We start from the raw sequence: 24,232 nt of genomic DNA, 5'->3' as shown, positions 1-24,232 counted from the left end.
CTATTAAAGGCTATTATTCATAAAAATGCTACCTAGACACATACAATGTGTCCTTTCCAATGTTCTTTTTAGTTTTTAAGACTTCCAAATATTTTAAATTCTTATTCACTAATCCCTAAAAATAGCCAGGGGTGTAAGGCTGGTCTCAGGTCACAGAGTACCCCCCAGATTACAACTGCTATGTCATCTCAGCCCATCCATTCAGCCAACTGGCAAGAAATATAAGCACCCTTTTTAAAATGGGTGAAACTTACCACCCTCTCCAGCTACCACACACGGAGCTACACACAGAAATCCCACGCTCCATATACAAAGCTGGAGCCCAAGACAAGCCTGAACAACAATGGGAAATGCAACCCTGAAGTAGGACCCCTGGCCCCTGCCAACATCAGGACATTCTAGTCCCAGTAGAATGGTCACCTGAGCCACTGGGTAACAAAAGATGCAGAAAGTCAAGTAAAAAGGCACTGCCAAGAGCTGGAATTCACTGCTGAAGTCCACTTGAGGGCTGTTTTCAGTTACCTTGTAATGAGAAGCCACGTAGAGAGCCATAAGCCGTTGGAGGAAAACCTCGGAGGCCTTGTGGTAGCAAAAGAGGGTATCTCTATTAACATAGTAGCTGGATTTGAGGTTAAGCAACCAAAGCATATCAAAGAGAGCCCTGAACAAGACATGCTAGCTACTTCCAAGGATAACCTGGATACGTGGGTTCCCTCAGCCTGGGAAGAGGAGGCCCTGCTTCTAAGCAGAAACATATTAGGGAAGGAAGAGAAGGAAAATTGAGAACATTCCACCTTCTCCTCTTCCCAGAGCAGCAGCCCATGAAGCAAAGGGCCAGAACCATAGGTTTAACTCTCTCATCGTCCCCTCTCCCTTTCACAGAATGAATGGAACCCAGGAGGATACAGCTCACAGGCTTCAGGCAAGGGGCAGCCGGAGACAATCCGGGTGATGTTGAGGCAATCCAGGCACAGCAGGTCATTCAGCCACTTCTCCACGGCGTCCCCAGGGGCGTATCGGATCGACTCCTGCAGGGAAACCTCATGCAGGGTTCGCACTGTCAGAACACACACAAGAACTAAATACGTTTTGTCCAGGAGATCAAGGCAAATGTTCTACTTGATCTCTGTCATGTGGTACCCACATAAATATGGCTTAAGAATTTAAACTGAGTGGTTTTAAATTGTCCCGGTGGATGTTCAACTTGCCTGGACACCAATCCCCAAAGGTCTCACTAGGTCAATGCAACCAATGCCCCGAGATGGTGACAAACAGGAATCCAGTCACCAGAAGGCCCAGATCAGCCTGAGGTCTGGTCACTGGTTTGCTGTTCCTCAGAAAAAAGCACCTTCATCTCTTGGAGACTCAGCCTCTCTGCCTGATGGTCAGGAGGTCTGCTATCACCGATAATGTCATGTGGGGAAGGATCCAGTAAGAGTGTGAAGTGCCTTGCTGTGTACTGCAGGCCCATCCAGAGCCCTGGGGGTACCTGATGCCAGCCTGGCCGTCGCCGTGTTCTTATTCTCAGCAGTAGTGCTGACCTGGCTCTGGGCACTCTGTTGACGGAGCTGCTGAATTAGCTTGAGGGACAGGGACCGGCCAGTGCCCTCATAGCTAGGAGAAAAAGCAATGGCAGTTAGGCTCAAGGTGCCAAATCACCTCTCCAGGAGGGGACAGAGGACTACTTTCCTCATCCTGATGAAACCCCACGCTCCTGCTTGCTGAGAACAGCCCTTCACCTCTGAACTTCCAGCAGGGCATGTGCACGTCCAAAGGAAGCTGCGCTGCAAGGAAGCTGGGCTGCATGGTGGCTCAACTCTGAGCCATCCAGGCCGGGGCTCAAGTCCTGGCATGTCTGTTTAGTACCTCTGGGCCAGAACTCAACCTCTTTTAGCCTCCTCCTCAAAAGGGGATTAGTATGCACAGCTCACAAGGCTGTACTACGAACTAAAAAACAAAGACCAAAAAGATGACATGAACAAAGCCTTTAGTATAATGGAAATGGAACAAAGATGAACAGTCAATTAATGAGAGCTGCTATAAGAAGTTGCATGCTTGAAAAATGAACAGAGAGCATTTCCAGTTTGGAAAAATCAAGATTAAACAAATCCACCATCTATGTAATTTTTTTCATGACTACTTTCCCTTGAAAGAGGACATAAACTAGAAAATTTTTGTAATTTTCAATTAGAAAAATGAAGAGAGGACCTGAATAGATACTTCTCCAAAGAAGATACACTATGGCCAAAAAGCACATGATAGGATGCCCCACATCAGTCAACTAAAAGGGACATGCAAATAAAGATCACATGAGACATCATTTCATGCTCACTAGGATGGCTATAGTCAAAAAGGACATATAAATGCTAGCAAAGATATGGAACTCTTACACACTACTGGTGGGAATGTAAAATGGTATTGGTGGTTTGGAAAACAATCTGTCAGTTCTTCAGTTAGAAAGTTACCATTTGACCCACTAGTTTCAGTTCTAGGTATACCCTCCAGAGAGCAGAAAAGGTGTCTACACAAAACCTGCTCGTGAATGTTCACAGCAGCACTGTACTAGCCAAAAGAGAAACAACTCAAATGATCATCAACAGACGAATGGAAAAACAACATGTGCAAAAACATGCACAGGAGTATTATTTGGCCATGAAAAGTAGTGAAGTACTGATATAAGCTACATGGAAGAACCTTGCAAACATCATGGTTAGTTAAAGAAGCCAATCACAAAAGACCACATATTCAAAGATTCCACTTCTATCAAGAGTTCAGACTAGGCAAATCCATAGATATATAAAGCTGATTAGTGATTACCTAGAACTGAGGAAAAGGAAGGAATTGGGGGATGATAATTAAAGGCTATAGGGTTTCTTTCTGGGAAAATGAAAATGTTGTAAAATTTTCGTGATGGCTGCACAACTCTATGAATATACTGAAAATCATTGAATTATACACTTTAACTGAGTAAATTGTATAGTGTGTGAATAATATCTCAATAAAGTTGTTACCAGAAAAAGTAAAATACATCTTATTTAACTATTTTCTGTGTAAGGAAAGCAGTCAAATAATAAATCTAAAATATAGAATTACTTCTTCAAAATGTGACTTCCATGTAGAAATCAACAATGAAGGCAAGTACACACTGACCTGGGAAGATTTCACAGTATATTCTTTTTTTTTTTTCTGGCCACACTGTGTAGTTTGTGGGATCTTGGCTTCTTGACCAGGGATCAAACCCAGGCCACCAGCAGAGGAAGTTCAGATTCCTAACCACTGAACCACCAAGGAATTCCCAGTATATTTTTACATGAAAAAGCAAATGCAAAACATTATGGTAACTATGTTTATGTTCTTATTCAAAATGAAAAAGTAAAATAAATGTACACCAAAATTCTAACAAGTTATCTCTAGAGAGTCAGATCACCGGATTTCTTTTTGCTTACCTTCTCTTTCTCACTTTTCCATAGCAAACAACTAAATATTTCAAAATTTTAAAAAAGCTCTTGAGTCTGCTTTCTTATGATAATGACACAGTTACTTTAATACTACATTTTCACATAACTCTAGGGGATAAGACATTGGTGCGTGTGTGTGCTAAGTCGCTTTGGTCATGTCCGACTCTTTGTGCCCCAGTGGACTGCAGCCCACCAGGCTCCTCTGTCCATGGGATTCTCCAGGCAAGAACACTAGAGTGGGTTGCCATGCCCTCCTCCAGGGAATCTTCCCAACCCAGGGATCAAATCTAAGTCTCTTATGTCTCCTGCACTGGCAGGCGGGATCTTTACCACTAGCGGCACCTGGGAAGCCCAAGACATTGGTATTGCCAATCCATGTGCTCTCTAGAACCTGGTCAGACCTAGACAGGAGACGTTCATCAATTGGGTAATGAAATTCCTCAGTCTGGTGTTGCCTGTTCTGGTGGGCTATAGCTCACACCAGAGGGAGCTGTAGTTTACTATGAAAGGGTAAAGGAGACGGCCAATGAGAGAGTGAAGCGGGCCCAAAGACTCAAACTTTAGGAGTCAGCCCTATCCATGCAGGCCCAGGTCACGTTCACTAAATCCTACCTAACTGGCAACAACTTGTAAAGTGAGCAACGGCCCCTGCCCCCGGTGCTCACCCATTGATGGTAGACGCCATGAAAACAAGGTAGGGGCCCAGAAGACTCTTCACCAGGGGAAGGGGGATAGCAGCAGCTTCGTCAATCACAACGAGCTCAGCCTGGCCCAGTTTCACAGCATCTGCAGGATGTATGTACTGTGGGAAGGAAAAATGTACATTGTTAGCTTGGCCGCCTGATACCACGGCTGCAATCACTGGTGAGTCACCATAAAGGCCCTCTCTTTCCCCTCTCCCCTGTCCTGTCTTCTTTCTCTCATTCTTCCTTCCCTGGTAGGACAAAGCAGGGACAACTTAGAGTCAGATTCCTGGGTCCTAACAGTTCAACCACTGACTCTGCGGCCCTTCCTCTCAGAGCCTCAGATTCCTCTCCAGAAAATGGAGGAAATACTGATGGCTGCTTGAGAAAAAAGTTAGGTAAATTAGGTAAAATTAAGTAAATCTGCACAAATGCTCTGCCTGGGACCTGGCAAGTGACAGGTGATGCCTCCGTTTCCTTTCTCTCCCCTCTTTCTCATGCTTCCCCCAGCCTCACTCTGGCCAGTGGACCAGAGGCAAGCTTGGCCCCAGCAATGGCTGAGGTGGAAGACTTCAGGTTTCCCAAGCATCTTGAAAACGCTGTGTCCTCTGTGTCCTAATTTGACACCATCAATATAAAGGCCAAGTCTCCCCGCACTGGTGGGGATGCTTCTAAGACTCATGGTCTTCTTAATGCTCACACATTTGTGTTATTAGCTTGTCACAAACTCGCCACGAACTTGGCTCCCTTATGCGTATAAACAACCTCTTCAATTCCTTTAGTGGTTCCTGCTTTTTTCAAGTTTGCAAAAGACCATGAAGAGGTATTTTACAGGAGAGGAAACCTGAATAGTCAATTAACATAAACAACAGTGTTGAACCTCACTAGTAATTAGCACAATGCTGAAGACAACAAGGAGATCCCACTTCCTATGCATGCAGGCAAAACTTAATTAGCAGTAAACTACCAATGTTTGTGAGGACATGGGGAAACAAGAACTCAAGAAAGTGGTGGGGTGAAGGTAATTCTGTACAAACACTTGAAAGGAGAATTTGGCAAAATCTGAGAAAGATGGAAATCTACGCATATTCCAAAACCCAACAATTCCAATTCTAGACACATATAAACTGTAATGTACTCACATAGTGCTTAAAAATGAATCAATAAGATCTCAAGTTTCAATCTGGACAAACCCAAAAACAAATGTTGAGTGAAAAAAGGCAAGCTGAAAAAGGACAAGTACAGTATGCTACCATTTATGGATACATAATTATGTAGGGAAATATAAACACATGAATTGAAAGGAGACACACAACCCCAGAGTGGAGTTATCTAAGGGAAGTGACAGAAGAGAACAGGTGGGGAAGGGTGCAAGAGGGGCTTCCACACTGAGGTTTCAGATCTTTAAAACAAAAATATAAATGGCTTTTAAGATAAGAAACAAACACAGCAAGCAGCAAAATGCCAGCATTTCTTAAGCTTAAGTGCTGGGCACCTCAGTATTATGTTACATTGGTCTCTGTGCTTTTCTGTAGTTTGAAGTATTTCATTACAAATAAGATTTTGTAACTGTTTTGCAAGAAGTTGAGGGATCAAAGAGGCAGAGACCCCACTCATTTCCAACAGTAGGATAGACGCCCTCAATGGGGCCCCATGTCTTGGATTTTTACAGAGAAGAACTAAACAAGCACCTCATAAAAGCAGCAGACCCCAGAGAGGCGGAGCTGACTTTAAACCTAATATTCTTCTATATCTCAATTTCCAACAAGAAGAGGCCTCAAAGGGACATAAATGTAGCCTCATAAAGTCAGGTCACCTCTTCTGCACTTCAGCTCCAGCCTGGAGACAAAAGGACTCTGGTAATACGAGAGGGTCTCTGAAGACAAATCCCAGGAGGGTGAGGGCTGAGCCGGGCATTTCAGGGAAAGGCTTCCCTTCTTTGGTTTGTGTATTCCTCTTAAGTTTCAACAGATCTCTGTATTCTCACTGCCTGCAGCCTGCCCCTCACCCCTATCCCAACACTGGCCTTTCCTCCTGGAAGCTGAGAGAACCAGACCAAAGTAGGAAGAAATTTCAGAAAGAACAGTCTAGAGATTCAGCAAGAAAAAAAATTACAGTCCTTGAGGGAAAAGGCATGAGCACTTAACATTATTTATAGCCTAGATCTTTGATGAAAGGTATACCTCCTTGACAGACATATACACAAAGGTCAAGGGTGTAACCTGCCACGTTTACCTGGCCTACTTCCCACTCCAGCCCAGCTCCAAAAAATACTCAATAGACCTACTCCATTAGGAGCCCATGGGGCCCCATCCCTTCTGCAAGCCTGTCATGATTTAACAAAATTGTAGCCTTTGGACAAGTACAGACCATTCAGGCTTACAAAGCACAGGAGATTTATAGAGCTTTCGGGGAAACACTGTTTAAAAAGGAAAGTAGGCCACTGACTAAACCACAAAGATTCAAAGTACATCTCACAAAGACCTTTTCTTCTTTTAAATGGTAAGATTATTGTTCTAGCTATAGATGCATCATTTCAAAACCTGCTATAACTAAGCAGAATTAGAAATGATGTCAGAGAAAATGATTCCATTTCTCTTAGTTGATTAGCATACTCAGTTTTCAAGGGACAAAGCTACAACTTTTTGATCTGGCTTACATACATTTGTTAGTTTGCTTGAATGTTTTTGTTTAGAAGAGGCTGAAAATATGGAACAGGTTTACCGTAAGGCGACAACACTGTCTAAAAGATACATAATTACACATCACATAAAACAACTATAAAAGGAGACATCTTAGAACATTTATACACAGCAGGACACTGGTCCCACAGGGCAGGATTTAGAACAAGCCTCACCTGAATGGTCTGCCTGTGTTCCCGGAACACGTTCACTCTAATCACTGCTTTGTTAAATTCAGGATTGAGAGACTGAATGATCTCGTAATCCAGATGCTCCTGACGGGGAAAGAGCCAAACCAACACCAAACGTCAGAAAAAAGCTTTCGAAACGAAATATGAAGAAAGTTTGCATTCTACAGACTTCACCTGGATTTATACTCAGCATGGAATCAATATAAGTTCTTATCCTAACTTCCTACCTGATACTGCAGAGCATCAAATCCTTTAAACACAAATTCAAACAGAGTGTGGAGGTTATCCGGGCTCGGGGAGGTAACAAAGATATTGGAGTACCTGTTGAACAAAAGGAGGATTTTTTTTGTTTTTAAGTAGTTAGGAAATTAAAGAAATGTTAAGAGAATTTTAAAAAAGAAAATATTTTTGTTTGCCCCTGTTACACAGGTGATAACAAGAGACAGTGGCAGGGGGATAAAAAAAGTCAGGACACATGTTTTGAGCAGGAAAAGTAAAACAACTCCAGACCTGAGGGTATTTTTGCTCCCAAACTAATGAAAACAAGTTACCAATTTGAAGGGAGCTTGTCCCAGCAATTAGCTACCAGCATCCATGAAAGCACCCTGCTGAGGGCAAAATGCTTTCAAGCTGTGGTTCTGGAAAAGACTCCTGAAAGTCCCCTGGACTGCACGGAGATCCCAGCCGTCAGTCCTAAAGGGACTCAAGCCCGAATGTGCATGCGAAGGACTGATACTGAAGCTCCAACATTTTGGCCACCTGATGTGAAGAGCTGACTCACTGGAAAAGACCCTAATGTTTGAAAGATTGAAGGCGAAAGGAAAAGGGGGTGGCAGAGGATGAGATGGTTAGAGAGAATCACCGACTCAACGGACACGAATTTGAGACAACTCCAGGAGACAGGGGAGGACAGAGGAGCCTGGTGTGCTGCAGTCCATGAGGTCACACACAACTCAGTGAGTCAGACACAGCTTAGTGACTAAACAACAAGAGGGTGCCCTGGGGGCCGCTCCCTCAGTGTCAGACAGGGCACACGGCTCCCCAGTCCTGCACCCCTGGCCCAGGGAGGGCTTCACTCCCATCACTAGCTATGCTGAGAGGTTTTCAAATCATGAAACCAAAGTGCTCCATCGTGAGCAGGTGAAGGTCACAATGAGCCTCTGAGGGATCCTTGTTCAGTGTAAAGGATGCTAAAGGCAGAGGGCCAAGTGGTACCACTAGAGCAGCCGGAGTAACAAAGTCAGGAGCTGAGTTCAGCCCCAGCACAACCAGCACTGACTTGGGGGAACCTTGGGTGAGTCACTGAAACTCGCTGAGCCTGGGCTTATCCAACTGTGAAACGCTAACATTGCTCTGAGGAGAACCAAGGAAGATCATGCATATAGGACATGGTAAATCCTACAGTCCATTTTTTGTTTCTGCGAAGCTGTAAGCACATGCTCTCCTGGCAGCTGCATAAATCTTCTGCCCAGGACAAAAGAATGGCAAGTGATATTACACTCAAAGGCAGCTCCTCAATGCAAACAAGATTTTCTATTAATCAAAATCATTAAAATGACAAACCTGTATTTTTCTCGGTCAGCAAAGCTAGTCATACATAGGCTCATCTCCTGAGAGTTTTAAAGTTTCTTACCCCCATTTCTTGACTCGTGTGTGTTTGTTCAACTCTAAATAGTGATCACAAAGGCCCTGGTATCTGTGTGCCAGGACACATATGTGTGTACCTTTGGGATCTGGGGATAACAGCATTGTTCTTTCTAGCTGTTGCTGTTTAGTCACTAAGTTGAAGCTGGGAAAGACTGAGGGAAAGATTGAGGGCAGGAGGAGAAGTGGGTGGTGACAGAGGATAAGATGGTTGGATGGCATCACTGACTCAATGGACATGAGTGTAAGCAAACTCTGGGAGGTTGTGAAGGACAGGGAAGCCTGGCATGCTGCAGTCCATGGGGTCACAGAGAGTTGGACACAACTTAGCGACTGAACAAGAACTGAACAAGTCACTAAGTTGTGTCCAGCTCTTTTATGACCCCATGGACTATAGCCAGCCAGGCTCCTCTGGGATTTCCCAGGCAAGAACACTGGAGTGGATTGCCATTTCCTTCTCCAGGGGCTCTTCCCAACCCAGGGATTGAACCCGCATCTCCCTGCACTGGCAGGCGAATTCTTTACCACTGAGCCCCCAGGGACACCTGCTCTCTCTAGACAGGTGCCCAAGATCTGGAGAAATCACTCAGGAGCTCACTCAGACCAGGAGCAGCCTCCCTGACCCCTCATCCTGCACACGGCTCCCGCAGAGCTCAGGGTGCCTGAAGACAGGGATCCCCCTTACCCGAAAGCCACCGCCCCAGCAACAGCCAGTCCCAGGGCTGCAGACTTCCCCCTTCCTCGGGCAGCCGTGAGCGCAACAGTACTCCTCAGGGTCTTTTCTGAGATCCCCTCGATGAATTTCAAGACAGCTTTGGCCTGTGGAAAGAGAAACATATTGGGTGAGCTGTGAGAAAGGCCAAGGTCCAGCCACTTACTACCATCACCACAAAGTCAGGCTGATGCTGAGGCTAAATTGGAGTTGGGGGGAGCAGGGCACAGGGGGCCGTTCTCACCAACCAGCACCTAGACTCTTACTCCCTTGATCATCTCCTCTCAGTCTCCAGGCTTTAAACACCAACCAGATGTTGATAAGCCCCAAGTTCACATCTCCATCCAGACCTCTTCCCCCACACCAGACTCTTCCACACACATAAATGCCCCCTCTACGTCTACTACCCATCTCACATTCAACACCTAATGTCCCCCCAGTCCTCCTCCACCTACCATCTTCCCCAGCTCAGCTAGTGTCCAACTGTTCAGGCCAAAAGTTGCCTCCATTTTCTCCTCCTACCCGATTCTTCAGCAAATCCTGTCCTTCAAAACATAAAACTCCCACATTCCTCACTATCCTCTTCCTCCACCATTCTGGTCAAAGCCACCACTGTGTCCTGCCATTTTTACAGATACAGCGGTGGGCATTATCTCTAGGATAAATTTCCAGGAGAAGAACTGCTGAGTTAGAGTACATTTGCATTAAAATGGGTGTCATGCCAGGTTATGGAACCCCCACCCATATATGAAAGGCGTTCTTCTCTGCAGCCTTGCTGTCTCGCTGTCTAATCCCGCCAACTACGCCAACTGTCTCACTGTGCACACTGTTTGCTGAACCTGCAGTAGGCAAGGCGTGAGCAGGGACGCTGGAAGAAAACTCAAGGAGTCACAGGAACCGCAGATATGTTTATTCTCGTCTGACTGGCACAGCGGCCGTAGCAGCAGACACGCTGCCCTCTCCTCTCATGGTCGACCGAGTGGACACAGCCGTAAGACAGCCATGATGCAGACGCAATGGAGTGGCAAAGGCTTTTCAGGTGGAGCTTATATACACTGCTGCTGCTGCTAAATCACTTCAGTCGTGTCCAAATCTGCGCAACCCCATAGACAGCAGCCCACCAGGCTCCCCCGTCCCTGGGATTCTCCAGGCAAGAACACTGGAGTGGGTTCCCATTTCCTTCTCCAATGCATGAAAGTAAAAAGTGAAAGTGAAGTTGCTCAGTCATGTCTGATTCTTAGTGACCCCATGGACTGCAGCCTACCAGCCTCCTCCATCCATGAGATTTTCCAGGCAAGAGTCCTGGAGTGGGTTGCCATTGCCTTCTCCAAGCTTATGTATGTTTACAGAGCAAAAGTGGCCTGTGGCCAAGCAGATACATCATGACGCGCACGTGCAGTGCTATGAGTGAGCTCAGCTGTTACATAACCATGTATTTACAAAATGTGGGGCGAAGAGGGTCTGACGACCACCATCTTGGCTAATCTGCTCTTTTCCCACACTTGCCAACACTGGGTACTGCTAAACTTGTAAGTCTTAAATGGGAACGTAGGATCATTGTTTCAATTTGTGTCACTTCAGTTATGAGAGAAGCAGGTACCTTTTTCAAATCAATATAATTACTGGCTATCTATTTTGTTTGTAAATTACTCTGCTTTTTTGAACTGGTTTTTCATTTATTTTAGAGTACATTTTTAGTCCGAATTTCATACCCTTTTATTATGTTCATGGATTTTTCCACATACATTTTGTCAGAGTGCTTCACTTCTCTACTCTAGAGCAAACAAGAAAAGGATATGACACAGGGTTCAGCAAAGGCCAGGTTAAGGTGAGTAGGACCTGGATCCCCTCTGAGTGTTGCCATCTGGAGAGACTTGAGCTTCCTCAAGCCCCTCCTCTCCCTCCTGCCTGGGCCTAAGTGTCACTGCCCAGTCGTGAAAGTAGAAGGTGACATGGGGAGACATGAAGAGCAGCACGGGGGGCAGGGGGTGCCAGGAGAAGGGAGGGGTGCTGCCAAGTCGTGGTCGCTTCTGCCCTTTCCCCATCCTCTCTCTCACTCCTCTCTGATGATAAAGAAGGTACCAGGAAGTAGTTGAAAAGCAACCTGGAGCCTGCAGCCTGGGCCGCAGAGAGCGCTGCGTAGCTGGTGATTCTATTTCCAGAAAGAAAAGGGAAACCAGCCTGTTGGGATTCAGCCCCAAGTGGGCGGCGTCACCGCAGCTGTTTTCCATCATGAGGGAAGAGCCCATTGCCATCAGGCCTGCACTGCTTGTCTGCTGAGGCTGGATCAGAACTCTGAACACACCTGGCAGCTTGCAGGTCTCTGGGCCATGTCTATTCAGCTCCCATCACCATCCAAGAACCACCGGAGAAGCCAAGTTTACCAGCCCTGCCACTTCCAGGAGCACAGAAGTGTATCCTGGAAGCTCCCTCCCAGCCTGCTATCTGCACCTGGAGACCAGGTGGACTGGGCACGCTCATCGCAGGGCCCTCCTCAGCACTCACACTGGAGCGGGGGTGAACACCAGGGGCCTCCAGCTCTCCTCACTCAAGAACAAGGCATAAGCAAAAACTCCATGTCATCAAAACTCAGTGAGAACGCAAGGGCACAGGCCCACCAGCCTGTGCTGGAGGGTCCCTCTTTAAACGTAACCCGTCTCCCCCGACCCCAGCTCCCTGGACTGTTACCATGGGGGAAGGGGGAGTAATCCACACTGCTACGCTATGCGGTTGCTACGTGCCCAAGTGTGAGGAACAGCAAAGGCCCCTGCCCCACTGAGGAGCCAAGCCTCATCCTAACTTGGCTTCTATTGTTCTCTGCTCACTGTCTTTTCCCTCTGCGTGGTTCAGACAGGGATGGGGGTGTTCCGAACACACACTCACCTGGTCGAGGGTCTTGCAGCAGTCCACCAACACGCCCACAGGCTGGGTGTCCTGCAAGCTCTCCTTCAGCTCCTTCAGCTCCAGATCAGAGGGACCGAGACTCTCATCCTACCAGAGAGGAGGAGGAGAAGGTTCACCACTGCCATTGGAGGGTCAGCCCAGGAAACACAGCCTCTCCCAGATTCCCGGACCCCGGCAACTCACCGGGGTCTGGGGAGGCAGGGCCTCAATGCTGGCGGCGTGGGAGGAAATGGGCAGGATGTTGAGCTGGTCATCGATGACAAGACACTTCTTACATGAGGCCAGAGAAAGAATAAACCTGAGGAACAAAAGCACCGTTGTGAGGTACTGGGAGCAACGTCAACACAACAAGGAAGCACTTTTCTTCAGGAAAATCATCCAGCCCACATCTCTACACCATCGTCTGTAGAGCAGGGCCAGATGATTCCCACCTCCTTTGTACCTGACCGTGCTTTGCAGAGGAGACCAGTTACGGGGAACTCTCTTGAGAAACTTATTACGAGCACTCTCTCAGTGCAGAGCCCTTCAGCTCCGGGTCCGCTGGCCGTTCCCACATCCTCCCAGGCTCACCCTTTGGCACTAGCTGTCTCCTTGAGCTAGGAACCCCAAAGGCTACCCCATGTATTCTCACCAACCACAGACGCAAACACACACACAAATGAACAGCCCTTCTGCCACAGGGAGGGAAAAATAAAGACAAGGGTGGAGGACAGCTCCCTTCAGCTATAGTGCACAAATGTTTCTGTGTGTAGAAAAACATGTGTTTGGCTATGAAATCCAAGCTTCTCCCACAGCTGCAAGAAAAGGACCTCCCACACGACTTTCACAGGCTTCACTTCCATCCAGTAGCGCTGGGTGACTTCCAGACCCACACCTTCTACTGAGGCAGCTGAAACCAGGCTCCACAATTCCCCCAGGCCAAGGTTCCTACACCGCAGCAGCACTGACACTGCAGACCAGATCATTTTCCTTCGGGGCGGGTGGTGGTGCTTTCTGGTCCCTTTACAGCTGTTTAGCAGCATCATTGGTCTGTACCTTCCAACGCCCCCGCCCCACCCAGCCAGGTCCTGACTATCCAAGTGTCTCCAGACACTGCCAAGTCTCCCCAAGGGCAAGACTGCTCAGGTTGAGAACCACTGCTCTAGGCCATGGCTTCTTCCTTCTTAAAGTTTTCAAAAGTTGCTAACTGGTATTCCCTAAACAGGGCTCTGGGTCAAAAAAACTGGGGTCCCTCGTGCTGTGAGAGTTTTCAGAGGCTGCAACAGGCTCACATGATTCTTCAGAAAGGAAAAACTGTATCAGCCATTTCCTAGACATAGTGGGCCAGAAAACCCTTTTGTCATAAGATCCCTCTTAAACACCAGGGTTCTGTGAAACACATCCGAGGAAACAGGGATCCAGACAAATCACCCCTCTGACATCTGCGCAGGCTAAGAGCCAGAGCAGACAGCGACTTGGTGAGGGCCAGAAGCAAGACAGAATCCAGGCCCCAGCCTTCCACTCACTTTACCGCTTCCAGTGAGCTGCACGACTACCGCTGTGACTGGGGATCTCACCGTCTGGGGCTCCTGTACCACCTCCCCTCAGATAGAGCGCGGCTTTCAGCTGTGTCCAAGACAAAAACACACAGCCCACCCCACCCCCCCGACCCCCCAGCCCCGGGGCTCCCACAGTTGAGGAAATGGAAAATGTGCTCGGACCTACCTCTCGTTAAATCTTCCCACCACATCCTGATGGGCCTCTGTCCTGTATCTTGAATGCACGTCCTAAAAGAGACAACGTCCATCAGTAGAGGCTAATGGCACTGGGGATCAGCGTCCGGATGTGAAGAAGTTTCAGCAAGCAGCCCTGGGATAAGAGAGGCACCAGCGATGCTGCTAGAATCGAAATCCACTCCTACCTAACCTGCTGTGCTAACCTGGCTGAATGCGATTCGCTGGAGCTGGAATCAGACGCTAAATGCAGTGTTTCTCATCACAACAAACATCCCCTCACTTCATCTTTAGCTTTTCCCACATTTTATCCAGCATCTCAAAATATATTCATTTGCTCAACAAAATGCACATGCCAACACCAGACATGATGGGTACATACTGGAGTTTGGTAAAGCATGACCCCTACTCTCATGAAGCTTATCATCAAATGGTTGGATGGAGACAAGTAAATAAACAGAAATTTTGGCAAATGTTACGAATGAAAAACAAGGTGTAGTGACCACTAATGGCGGTGGGGTGGGAAGGGGGACTGCTTACACAGGGTAGTGAGGGAAGGCCCTCTGAGGTGGTAAGCAGGCGGCCAAGTAAGAGCAGGGGGAGAATAAAGAGACACCTTCGTTCACAGATATTTTAAGGAGGGCTTACTAAAGGCCAGGCACTCTTCCAGGATCGAGGAATATACCAGGGAGGAAAAATTGAGTCCCTGCTCCCATGAGGTCTGGAGACTAGCACAGGAAGCCATATGATAAACAAGTAATGTCTAACTTTAGAGGGCTGTAACATGCTTTGAAGCCAAATAAAACAGGTTGAGGAGTGATGGGAGAAACACATATTCTACAGGGGGTGAGAGAGGGGGCCACGCTGAGGAGGTGGTATCTGGGCAGGGACCGGACTGCAGTGAGGAAGTAAGCCAGCAGACATTCCCATGAGAAGAGCCAGTGGGAAGACCCTCAGCAGAGTGTGCTGAGGGGAGAGGGCACATCTGAGGACCTCTCCGAGGCCAGAGGGGCTGGGGTAAGGTGAAGTGGTGGTGGGGGGAGGCGACGAGAAGTGGGCTCTAGATCTGAGGAAAGCCCATTTCGCCAGATGAAGGCAGCTCACGAAACCCTGAGGCCAATCCTAACAGTTCCCGAGCAGCTGGCCTTGGACACGATTCAAAACCTGCTGCGCAGGACACGACACCCGCATGGCAGAGCCGATGAGTCAGAGACCAGCTGTGCATCCAGGGGGACGCCTTCCTCACTTACAGCGTGGTCCACAGCTTGGGCAGAAAATGTCCCCCCACCCCGCCCCCACCGCTTGGAGTCGAAGTTTCTGCCCACCTGGGAGTGGGATGGCGGTGTTCCTCTATCACCTACCAGGGAGAGGGCAGGGGAGGACGTCAGGACATGGTCCCCTTATCGTAGGACACAAGTGCAGGCCCTGGCGTGGCTCTCTGTGGGATACTACCTCAGAAATTTTAACTGCACAACAGCTGCATCCTATCTATACCTCGCTGGTGTAGTATTTGCAAATGCCTGAGAGCAAAGGCCTGATTCACACTCCCCAGCACACCCAGGGCCACTGAGACTTCTCTGCAGTCATTTTTTCCTTAGTTGCAGTTAAAGAGCTTCCAGCCCAGAGATGATGCTAACTGTTCACTGGAGTTGCTCAGTAAAAATTCTTAAAGGAAAGCAGAAAAACACAGATTGACTTGAACCCCCACAATCAAGTTTAAAAAAACAGGGACTTACCATGGTCATTGTGTACAACTGCTTGAGTGAATTCATGGTCCGCAGGAGGATAATCACCAACCCACCACCTTCCACTGTTTCTACAGTCCTGGCCAGCAAGTTTGGAGTCAAAGCTTCAAAATCCTGGAAGAAGGAGACCTTAAAACTAGCTGATGATGCAAAGAGCACGGCGGGGAAGCTTAACCAGGAGGCAAGGAGGGCTTCAGAGTACAAACTCAAGATGATACCCCCTATCAACTCACCAGGACCCCTGGACACACACACAGTCCCTATTTAGGGGACCACAGAAGACAGCCCAGCCCTGGAGAACAGGTGTATCTGGTTCTATAAAATCTTATTTGGAAAGTTCTCCAGTCTTCATTGATTCTCACATGAATTTCAGAAATATCTCACATTCATTTTCTGCTATGTTCATAGGCAGAAACTGACAAAACTCTACAGTACCACATGGGGGAGCCACTGCCTAAAGGAGCCATCATCACTGCATCTAGTAACTGCTGACCAGAAGCAACTCCCTAGCAGAGATGGGGTGAGAACAGGCAAAACACTCTCCTCAGCCTCCAAGGTGGGATGTACCCAGCAATGCATGGACAACCCACTGGACGGCAGAAAGAAAAAACCAGAACTTCTGTTCAGAATTTCCCATCTCATTTCTTAATTTATATTTTATAAGGTATGTTTTATAATACATGTAATTATAGCATTGCATGCATATAATAAATACATGATCAAACAATGGGAACCTGAGCTTAAATGTGGAGAAAATTTGTGCTTAAATGTTTTCTTTCAGGGGCAGGAGAGGGGGGAATGGATGAAATCACAGGTGTCAAAGAATCAAACAAAGACCACCAGAGCTCAAAACAAAGAAAAATGTAAAACAATCTATGAACTCGCCAGGCAAGAGAAAATACATACCAGTGAGGAAACTCACCAGATAGTTTTCAGTGGGGAGGGGGAGGTGTGGAGTGAGGAGACTTTAAGGATTAGAAGGTTGATTGTAGGGGCCAGTTATTCAGCCAAGCACTCTGGATAGGATGTAACAGTGCTCAGGTCTGTACCCAGTGAGTTAAAACAAGTCCTATTCCTGCCTGGTCTCAGTTAGTTCTAAGAACACAATAAGTTCTAATAAAACAGAAGCCTTCAGTTGGTTCTAACAAGGTCTGGGGTTCTAGGGTCATGCAAAGTTCCATGCTCTATCAAGCTGGTTAGACCCAGGTGTGATGGAGCATCATTACCAGTCTGGCTATCTCTGGACAAGTGCTGCTTTAGATAGAAAATGTTCTTTTTATGGCAGTGAGTTATCAAGTTCCTTGGGAAAGTGGCCAAGTCTTCCACTGATAAAGTCTGGGGGAAGGGGGATACATGTGAATCTTCTCTCGTCTCTGTACACCTGTTCTTGCGGGTAACCAGGCAGCCTGAGCACCCCTCGGGGCTCTGCCCCTAGTTGCGGGCTGGAGGAAATCACCCACCTGGAGAACACACATGCCAAACGTGTTGCCCAGGATCTTGTGCGTCTCGTTGTAGTAGCAGTAGCGAATGTTGGTGGCAGCTACGAAGAGTTCAAACGGGTCATCTTGCTTTATGTTCAGCGTCCCGTTCTTTATTTTTTTCTGCAGCTGTCGCATTCTTTTCTTCCGATGACTGCAATCACCCCACCCCCCGAACCCCATGAGAGCCAGTTAACTGGAGAGGCTAGAGTTGGGAGAAGGGAACAGACTCAATGATCACCCACTTAAGACTTTCAGAGCTAGAAGGGAACTTGGAAATTATAGGGCTAATTCCCTCGCTTTAAAGCTAAAAAAAAGAACAAAACTGGAGAAGAATTAGAAGAGAAGGGCTTCAGAGGAAGATAGTGTAAGTCTGTTTGCGAACCCTGCCATTTTGATACTTCACTTAACAAGAAGGGCAATGGGAGTCCCTACACCCCACATTTAGCCAGAGCTTGAAACTAAATGTTGGTGGGCTCATTATCTCAGTCTCAAGCCATGCTTCAATTTCACAGCGCCCCTTCCCAGAGAACCTGGGAGAGGCATCATGATAGTGGGTTACTTTATTCATTTTTCCTAAATGAATTCATCCACTTCCTTCCCAGATAGTTGGATCAAGTCCTCAAGGGCAGTTCTAATCTAAGACAACACCGACAGAAGATACACGGGTTAGAACAGAATTTGGACATCTCCCAGACATCCCTGAACTTCTCTCTTGTCCTAAACATCTCTGAATACTCAAGTGTTAGTTAACTTCTTTAAGACTTTTTCTGCTGTGGACCATTTTTAAAGTCTTTACTGAATCGGTTACAATACTGTTTCTGCTTTATATTTTAGCTTTTTTGGCCTCCAGGCACATGGGATCCTAGCTCCTGGATCACAGGCTGAACCCACAGTCCTTGCACTGGAAGACAAAGTCTTAACCACTGGACCTCCAGGGAAGTTCCAACTCTTTCTTTCAGAGAAAACAGAGAACAAGAAAACTCCAGAACCAAGGGGTACAGTGGACCAAAATTTAATCACAGTTTTCTAACTGAAGAGTAGGGCCAAGGCCTTCCTCCTGGGCCTCCACTTCCTCAGCCCATGACTTAGCATCAGCTTTAACCTGATGTTCTGCCACATCTAGACAGGGCTGGGAGAGCTACAAGAGGCACAGGAGGGATCTTTTAAAAAGCGAGATCAGGTGGGTTAAGTTGAAAGACAAACCTGCCCAGAATACCCTGAACTGCCATTCTGACATTTACCAAGTGTATAGCAGCGAGAATCAGAGCACCAGAAACTGAAAATTCTGCTGAGAGGCCACAGGCCTTATTCTCAATCTGTATTAAAAATGCTTACCTGCCCAGTTATGAAAGACTATGCCAATTATGGCTTAAAAATACATACTGCACATACTGCTAAATGCTAACAATGCCTAAGTATTGAAAATATGGTGCTTTTTATTTTCACCTTTGTGATTTTTCTATATTTTTCATATTCTTACAATAAATTTTTATAATGTTTTTAAAGGCAAAACTATCTAATTCAAAATCTAGTTTCTTTAAAGCAGAATCAAGTCTCTTAAAGACCAAAGGATAAGAACTAATCAAATTTAGCCTTTGGTACTTAAGTAAAATTAAAATATTAGAGCCTGTTAACAATACACTCAACAAATAGTAACTGACCACCTAGTAAAACATAGCAGATCCTTTGAAAATACGAAAATATAAAGATAAGCAGGAGAGGGCTCCTCGCTAAATGAACTTACTTACCAGGGGGCAAGCGATCACATCTTGAGGGAGAGAGAAGGTAAGGTGCCAAGCACTGTACAAAGAGACAAGGGCTAGCGAGGGCAGTGGGGCCATGCGCTATGTCTGAGAGCCTTAGGAAAAGCTTCCTGCAGGACGCAGGCCCTGAACAGAGGGGAGCACCCTGGGCAAGCACCTCAGCAAGTGAGTACAGAGAGGTGGAAGCAGCACCCCAAGCGGGGGAGGGAGCAGGGGCAAAGGCAGGGGGTTTCGCCAGAGCAGAGAGCAGCCAGGGCTGGAGATGCACCCTCGGAGTCCACCCCAGAGACAAACTTTACTCTGGGGGTAGTGGAGGGGGAAGAGGCCCAAGGACAGAACCACACAGGCAAACGGGTTGTGGGGGGAGATGAGATCAGAGAGAGGGAAGCGCTTAGGAAGGCAGTCAGGGTAAAAGGAGAGCATTTCTGAGGTGACGCTATAGTGGGGTATCTGCCAAGGATCAGTACCCCACACCCCAAACTCCTCCCCACATATGAGTGTAGGTAGAACTGCCAGGCTCCCACTACGTGGCCCACCCCATTTCCTCTGGCCCAGGGCTGGATATCTTTCCAAAAGAATTTGGGAGAAAGACCGATTTCTGTGTTGTTGAACCCAAACCACGTAAACCTCAGGGGCGATTTCTGCAATGGGAACCACAGAAGGCAGAAAGCTGTCCTGAAGTGGGGAAGAACAGAGCAGACCCGAGGGATGACGCAAAGATGAGGGAGAGAGCAGGAACCAGGGAGTCAGCACTGCGGCTATATGCCACCCCCAAGGCAAAGCGAAGTCTCACCCCCAGAGGCTTCAGGAGCTAACCCGAATACTGCTGACCCTTGAAAAACCTGGGGGTTAACCTATGTCTGACTTAGAGTCGGCCCCTCTGTAACCACAGCTCCCCTGTATCAGAGAATTCAACCAACCACAGACCACAGAGTACTGTAGAGCTTACTACTGAAACACATCCACATATAAGTGGAGTCCTGCAGTTCAAACCCACACTGTTCAAGGGTCAACTGTACTTCAATAGATTCCATTTGTGCCTAAGTGTGTTTGCGTTAGAGATCTCATATTTACTATGTCTTAAGTTCCACAATTAAAAACAAAACAAAACAAAACCAGCCAATTGTCAGACAGCAGACTAGTAGACGAGCTCTGAAAAGAAGGAGAAAGAGAAAAGCTGCTGCATTAGGCATCAGGTAGAACTAGCATTATTAGATGCGCTCGATCAGCTGAGAAAACTAGGAAGAAAAATGGCATGCAGAAAGCAAGGAATTGGGCTGGGAACATAAAAAAGCATGAAAAGATTTTGAAATTTATTGTCAGGAATGAAGAATGAACATCAGCTCTATTATTTGCTCTGCTGGGAAGTGTCCTCAGAGACAGCACCTTTACTAACAATCCCTTAAAACCTAGGTCAAAGAATCATTTCCTGTCATTTAACTAAGGAGCAGGGATGGGAAATGGGATGGGACACTCAAAGGGACACGACTTACCTGCTGAAGCCCAGCTCTTTCTTATAGCACCACAGCACCGAAGGCCGAGCTCTCACAGTTGCTTTGGACAACATGTGATGGAGTATGACTACCTGCCAAAAAAAAAAGCCACAGAATCTTAGGGCCAAAAGAGACCTCTGGGATGGCCAGGCCCAAGACCACAAGGCAAGCAGCGCCCAGGTTGGGACTAAAAACAAGATCACATACACTTACTCTTGTACTCAGTATCAAAAGCTGTTAACCTATCTACTAATAACTCTAAATACTGAGTATTCATCACTTTCAAGAAATAAAGGAAGGTTCCCACAAGGCATTTCACTTAAAAGAAAACCAAAGAGACCTTAATGTCATTATGTGTAAATCCCCGGATGGTCCGTAACATGCTGACTCTCTGGAACAGGACACAAAGTCAGGAAGCATTTACCAGGTCTTACCTGATCCTTCCCTCGATCTCCAACCACAACAAAAAGAGACCTTTGCCGCTCAGCTACCCCATTCTCAATGAGAATCCGGATTCGGTTATCCACTTTCTTCCGATGCATGGTGAAAAATTATCACTAAAACAGAAGGAAAGGAAACACGACTGGTCATGAACATCCAGGCTCTGGGTGAAAACCATTAGCTGGCTGCCTCCTGTGGGACAGGAGCTGAACTACGTACATTTATAAGTATTATTTTATTTAACCCTCAACAGCTCCCTAGGGAAGACATCAGCCTTGTTTTTTATATTAGGAAACTTAGGCTTGTAACTGAGAACGGAAACAGGTTTGTAACTGCGAACATGTAATCTGACTCTATTAGAGCATCACTGAGGCTCGGACAAAAAGAGATGAAAGAAGAAAAACTCAGGAAACAGGACTTCTAAAAATACCTCAAGAAATGTATAGATTAAAAGAACTGTGTGACTTTGCTATGTATCTTTTGTACATTTTCATGCTTTTTATCTTAATTACAATGCTAAGGACATTTTGATAACATTGTTTTCAAACAGCTGTTTTGGTAAGAGTCTTAATAATAAGCCAGTTAAGATTTAGCTTAAAAACATTATCAAATAGTTGACCCAGGGTATGTCTCCTTGGGCTTCCCTGATAGCTCAGTAGGTAAAGTATCTTCCTGCAATGCAGGAGACCCCGGTTCAATTCCTGGATCAGGAAGATCCGCTAGCAGGTTAGGCTACCCACTCCAGTATTCTTGGACTTCCCTTGTGGCTCAGCTGGTAAAGAATCCGCCTGCAATGCAGGAGACCTGAGTTTGATCCCTGGGTTGGGAAGATCCCCTGGAGAAGGGAAAGGCTACCCACTCCAGTATTCTTGGACTTTCCTCGTGGCTCAGCTGGTAAAGAATCCGCCTGCAGTGCAGGAGACCTGAGTTTGATCCCTGGGTTGGGAAGATCCCCTGGAGAAGGGAAAGGCTACCCACTCCAGTATTCTGACCTAGAGAATTCCATGGACTGTACTGGACAAAGAATTGGACACGACTGAGCAACTTTCACTTCACTTAGGCTTGAAAGGTGAAGAAAATGCTCCCATAAGGCATGGAAAGCTATAATTCACACCCCTCTGGAGGAGTTTTTTAAAAATCAGAAACAATGTTAAAAAAAAAAAAAGAATAATTAAAACCTATGATATATCCATCGGAAAATAAGGAAGTTTTCAAAAATATTTGTTCAAAATCACTTTCAAGATTTATCTAAGGATATGAATATAGATGCTTATTAGAGGATAACACGGCAATATATGTATATGTATATGCATTATATACACATCTATTTTTTAAAAAACTGAAATGCACTTATTAATGCACAGTGAGATAATGGGTGATTCTTATTTTGTTATTTTGTTTTGGGGAGTTTGGGTTGTTTTTTTTTTCCTAATTCACATATATTACTAACAAAACCAGAAGAAGAAATCAATGAATATAACTATGATGGCATGTGTACAATTGCTTCCTCAAGGGAAAAAAAACTATACCTAAGCCTGTACAAAGAGATTTCAAGTTATTGTGATTACAAATGATAGAACATTGCATCATTATCAGAATAGATACACCAATAAACATCAGAAATATCAATTATGCTTCTACAATGTAAAAATAGAAACGACATGTTACTTAAGATACTCCAGTGCTAGCTGCATTCTACACACAAAGCTCATTAACTGAAACTTAACCCTGAATTGTCTTCCTAAACTCTCAATCCAAACATGGATTTATTTTAGCAGTTCTTTCTTATTGTAAAATACTATGTCACAACCAATGGCTCTTATTTTATAAGGAAAGGACCCAATATAAATACTCAAATACCACCAAGGAAGAAAAATGATGGGAAACATGATTCACATTCAGGTGCCCTCCTGATTTCAAAGTCTGAACTGTTTCCAGGTCACCAACCAGCTTGTGAGCTCAGTTGTTGGCCACAAAAAAAACCCACCACCAACCAACAATTATTGCTTTTTGTTCTAATTACTGTGTGAGTCCCCGAAGTAGTACCAAATAAAGTCCTGACTTCAAAGAGTTTTCATTTTCCTTAAAGAAAATATTTAAGAGAAAGAAATGAGGGATAATCTGCCTAAAGACAGATAAAATTAGATGTAAAACTTAATTGTTACAGACAGGTGAAAGTCTGAGATTACTGTGGGCTGCAGTTGCCAAGGAAGGCTTAGTGGATGAGGAAGGCCTTGATGGCAGAGAAAAATAGTTATTTTTCAGTATTCATCTATTACTCAAACAAATATACATATTATCTATGCGCCAGGCATCATTCTAGGTGCACTGGTAAACAAAATAAAGTACTGAGTGTTCCTGCTGAATACGGAGTATAGTGATGTAGCAACTAGCTTGGGAGGATCTGGATGAAATGAGACTGTCTCTGTTCAATGCCAGGTGCTGCCATCAGGAACTGTGGACAAGCTCCGCGGAAAGCAAAAGTGTTGTCACTCACCCACTCCACCCACCCCACCCCAACTAGAGCCCCTAGAGGGAAGCGATCAAGTCACACAACCCGCAAGAGCGCTTAGAAGCAGAGGGTCCTGTCATCTAGGAGCACCCGGATGAGGCGGCAGTCGTGATGGAGCGGCAGTCGGCATGTGTCGAGCACCAGCACAAATGCAAAGCCTTCGTCCTGGAGCCAGTCTCATCCGGGCCCAAAAAGGACGCCGACACCGATCTTGGCACCCGCCCCCAGGCATCCCGTGGAAGTTACCTGCGCCCGGAGCCCGACGGACTACAGCCAGCAGCAAAGCGGAAGCACGTGGAGACACGGAACTTTTGCGGAAGAGGCGGGCGCAGCCTAACGGATGCCTGGCAGCCGGCTCTCACAGATCACCCCTCCGCGACGCGCGTCTCGCTCGGGCGCTTAAAGGCGGGGCGTGCGCCGGCGCACTAACGGAGCGGCGACGGCGAGAAGGGACCTTTTCAACCCGGTCGCTGAGTGATGACCTCAGAGCCCGCGGGGCGGAGCTGTAGCAACCAAGGCTGTACGGTTGTCTCTGCGGGCTGTAGCCGTGGTGCCGGGTGTCGTCTGCCTCTTCAGGTCAGAATTAAGATACCGTGGCTATGGAGAGCAGAACAAGTAGATGTTCGCACCCGCATGGCCTGTCCGTGCGTGAGCTAACTCGGGTGCCCAGACAGGTCCGGGTTTTGAGTGTTAGCCTGGTTATGCGAGATGACTGGCTCCCAAGATGTGTGCGTAATTTTGAGTCCTCTTATTTTTAAATAACGTCGTCATGTGACAAGATAGGGAACTCAGTAACATCTTTCTCATTTAGC

General features: G+C 46.5%; 1 protein-coding gene across 1 annotated transcript in view; it reads right to left on the bottom strand.

Moving 5' to 3' along the window:
* The window catches only part of NAT10 (N-acetyltransferase 10), a 38,374-nt gene extending 14,565 nt beyond the window's left edge, over positions 1-23,809 (bottom strand). Inside the window, exons 1-15 of the mRNA XM_061151736.1 lie at positions 23,667-23,809; positions 20,902-21,024; positions 20,468-20,559; positions 17,191-17,362; positions 15,722-15,844; positions 13,978-14,039; positions 12,457-12,571; positions 12,253-12,360; positions 9,343-9,476; positions 7,241-7,334; positions 6,999-7,097; positions 4,124-4,260; positions 1,490-1,614; positions 907-1,057; positions 523-619 (exon numbers count right to left, since the gene is read on the bottom strand). Coding sequence (XP_061007719.1) covers positions 523-619; positions 907-1,057; positions 1,490-1,614; positions 4,124-4,260; positions 6,999-7,097; positions 7,241-7,334; positions 9,343-9,476; positions 12,253-12,360; positions 12,457-12,571; positions 13,978-14,039; positions 15,722-15,844; positions 17,191-17,362; positions 20,468-20,559; positions 20,902-21,009 — 1,617 coding nt within the window. The 5' untranslated portion in view covers positions 21,010-21,024; positions 23,667-23,809. The remainder of the gene's footprint in view (positions 1-522; positions 620-906; positions 1,058-1,489; positions 1,615-4,123; positions 4,261-6,998; positions 7,098-7,240; positions 7,335-9,342; positions 9,477-12,252; positions 12,361-12,456; positions 12,572-13,977; positions 14,040-15,721; positions 15,845-17,190; positions 17,363-20,467; positions 20,560-20,901; positions 21,025-23,666) is intronic.
* Positions 23,810-24,232: the final 423 nt, after the last annotated feature.

The sequence above is a fragment of the Dama dama genome, chromosome 1, assembly GCF_033118175.1.
Source record: "Dama dama isolate Ldn47 chromosome 1, ASM3311817v1, whole genome shotgun sequence".
NCBI lineage: Eukaryota > Metazoa > Chordata > Mammalia > Artiodactyla > Cervidae > Dama > Dama dama.
The sequence above is the reverse complement of the archived record's forward strand: the minus strand, read 5'-3'. Positions and strand labels throughout refer to the sequence as shown.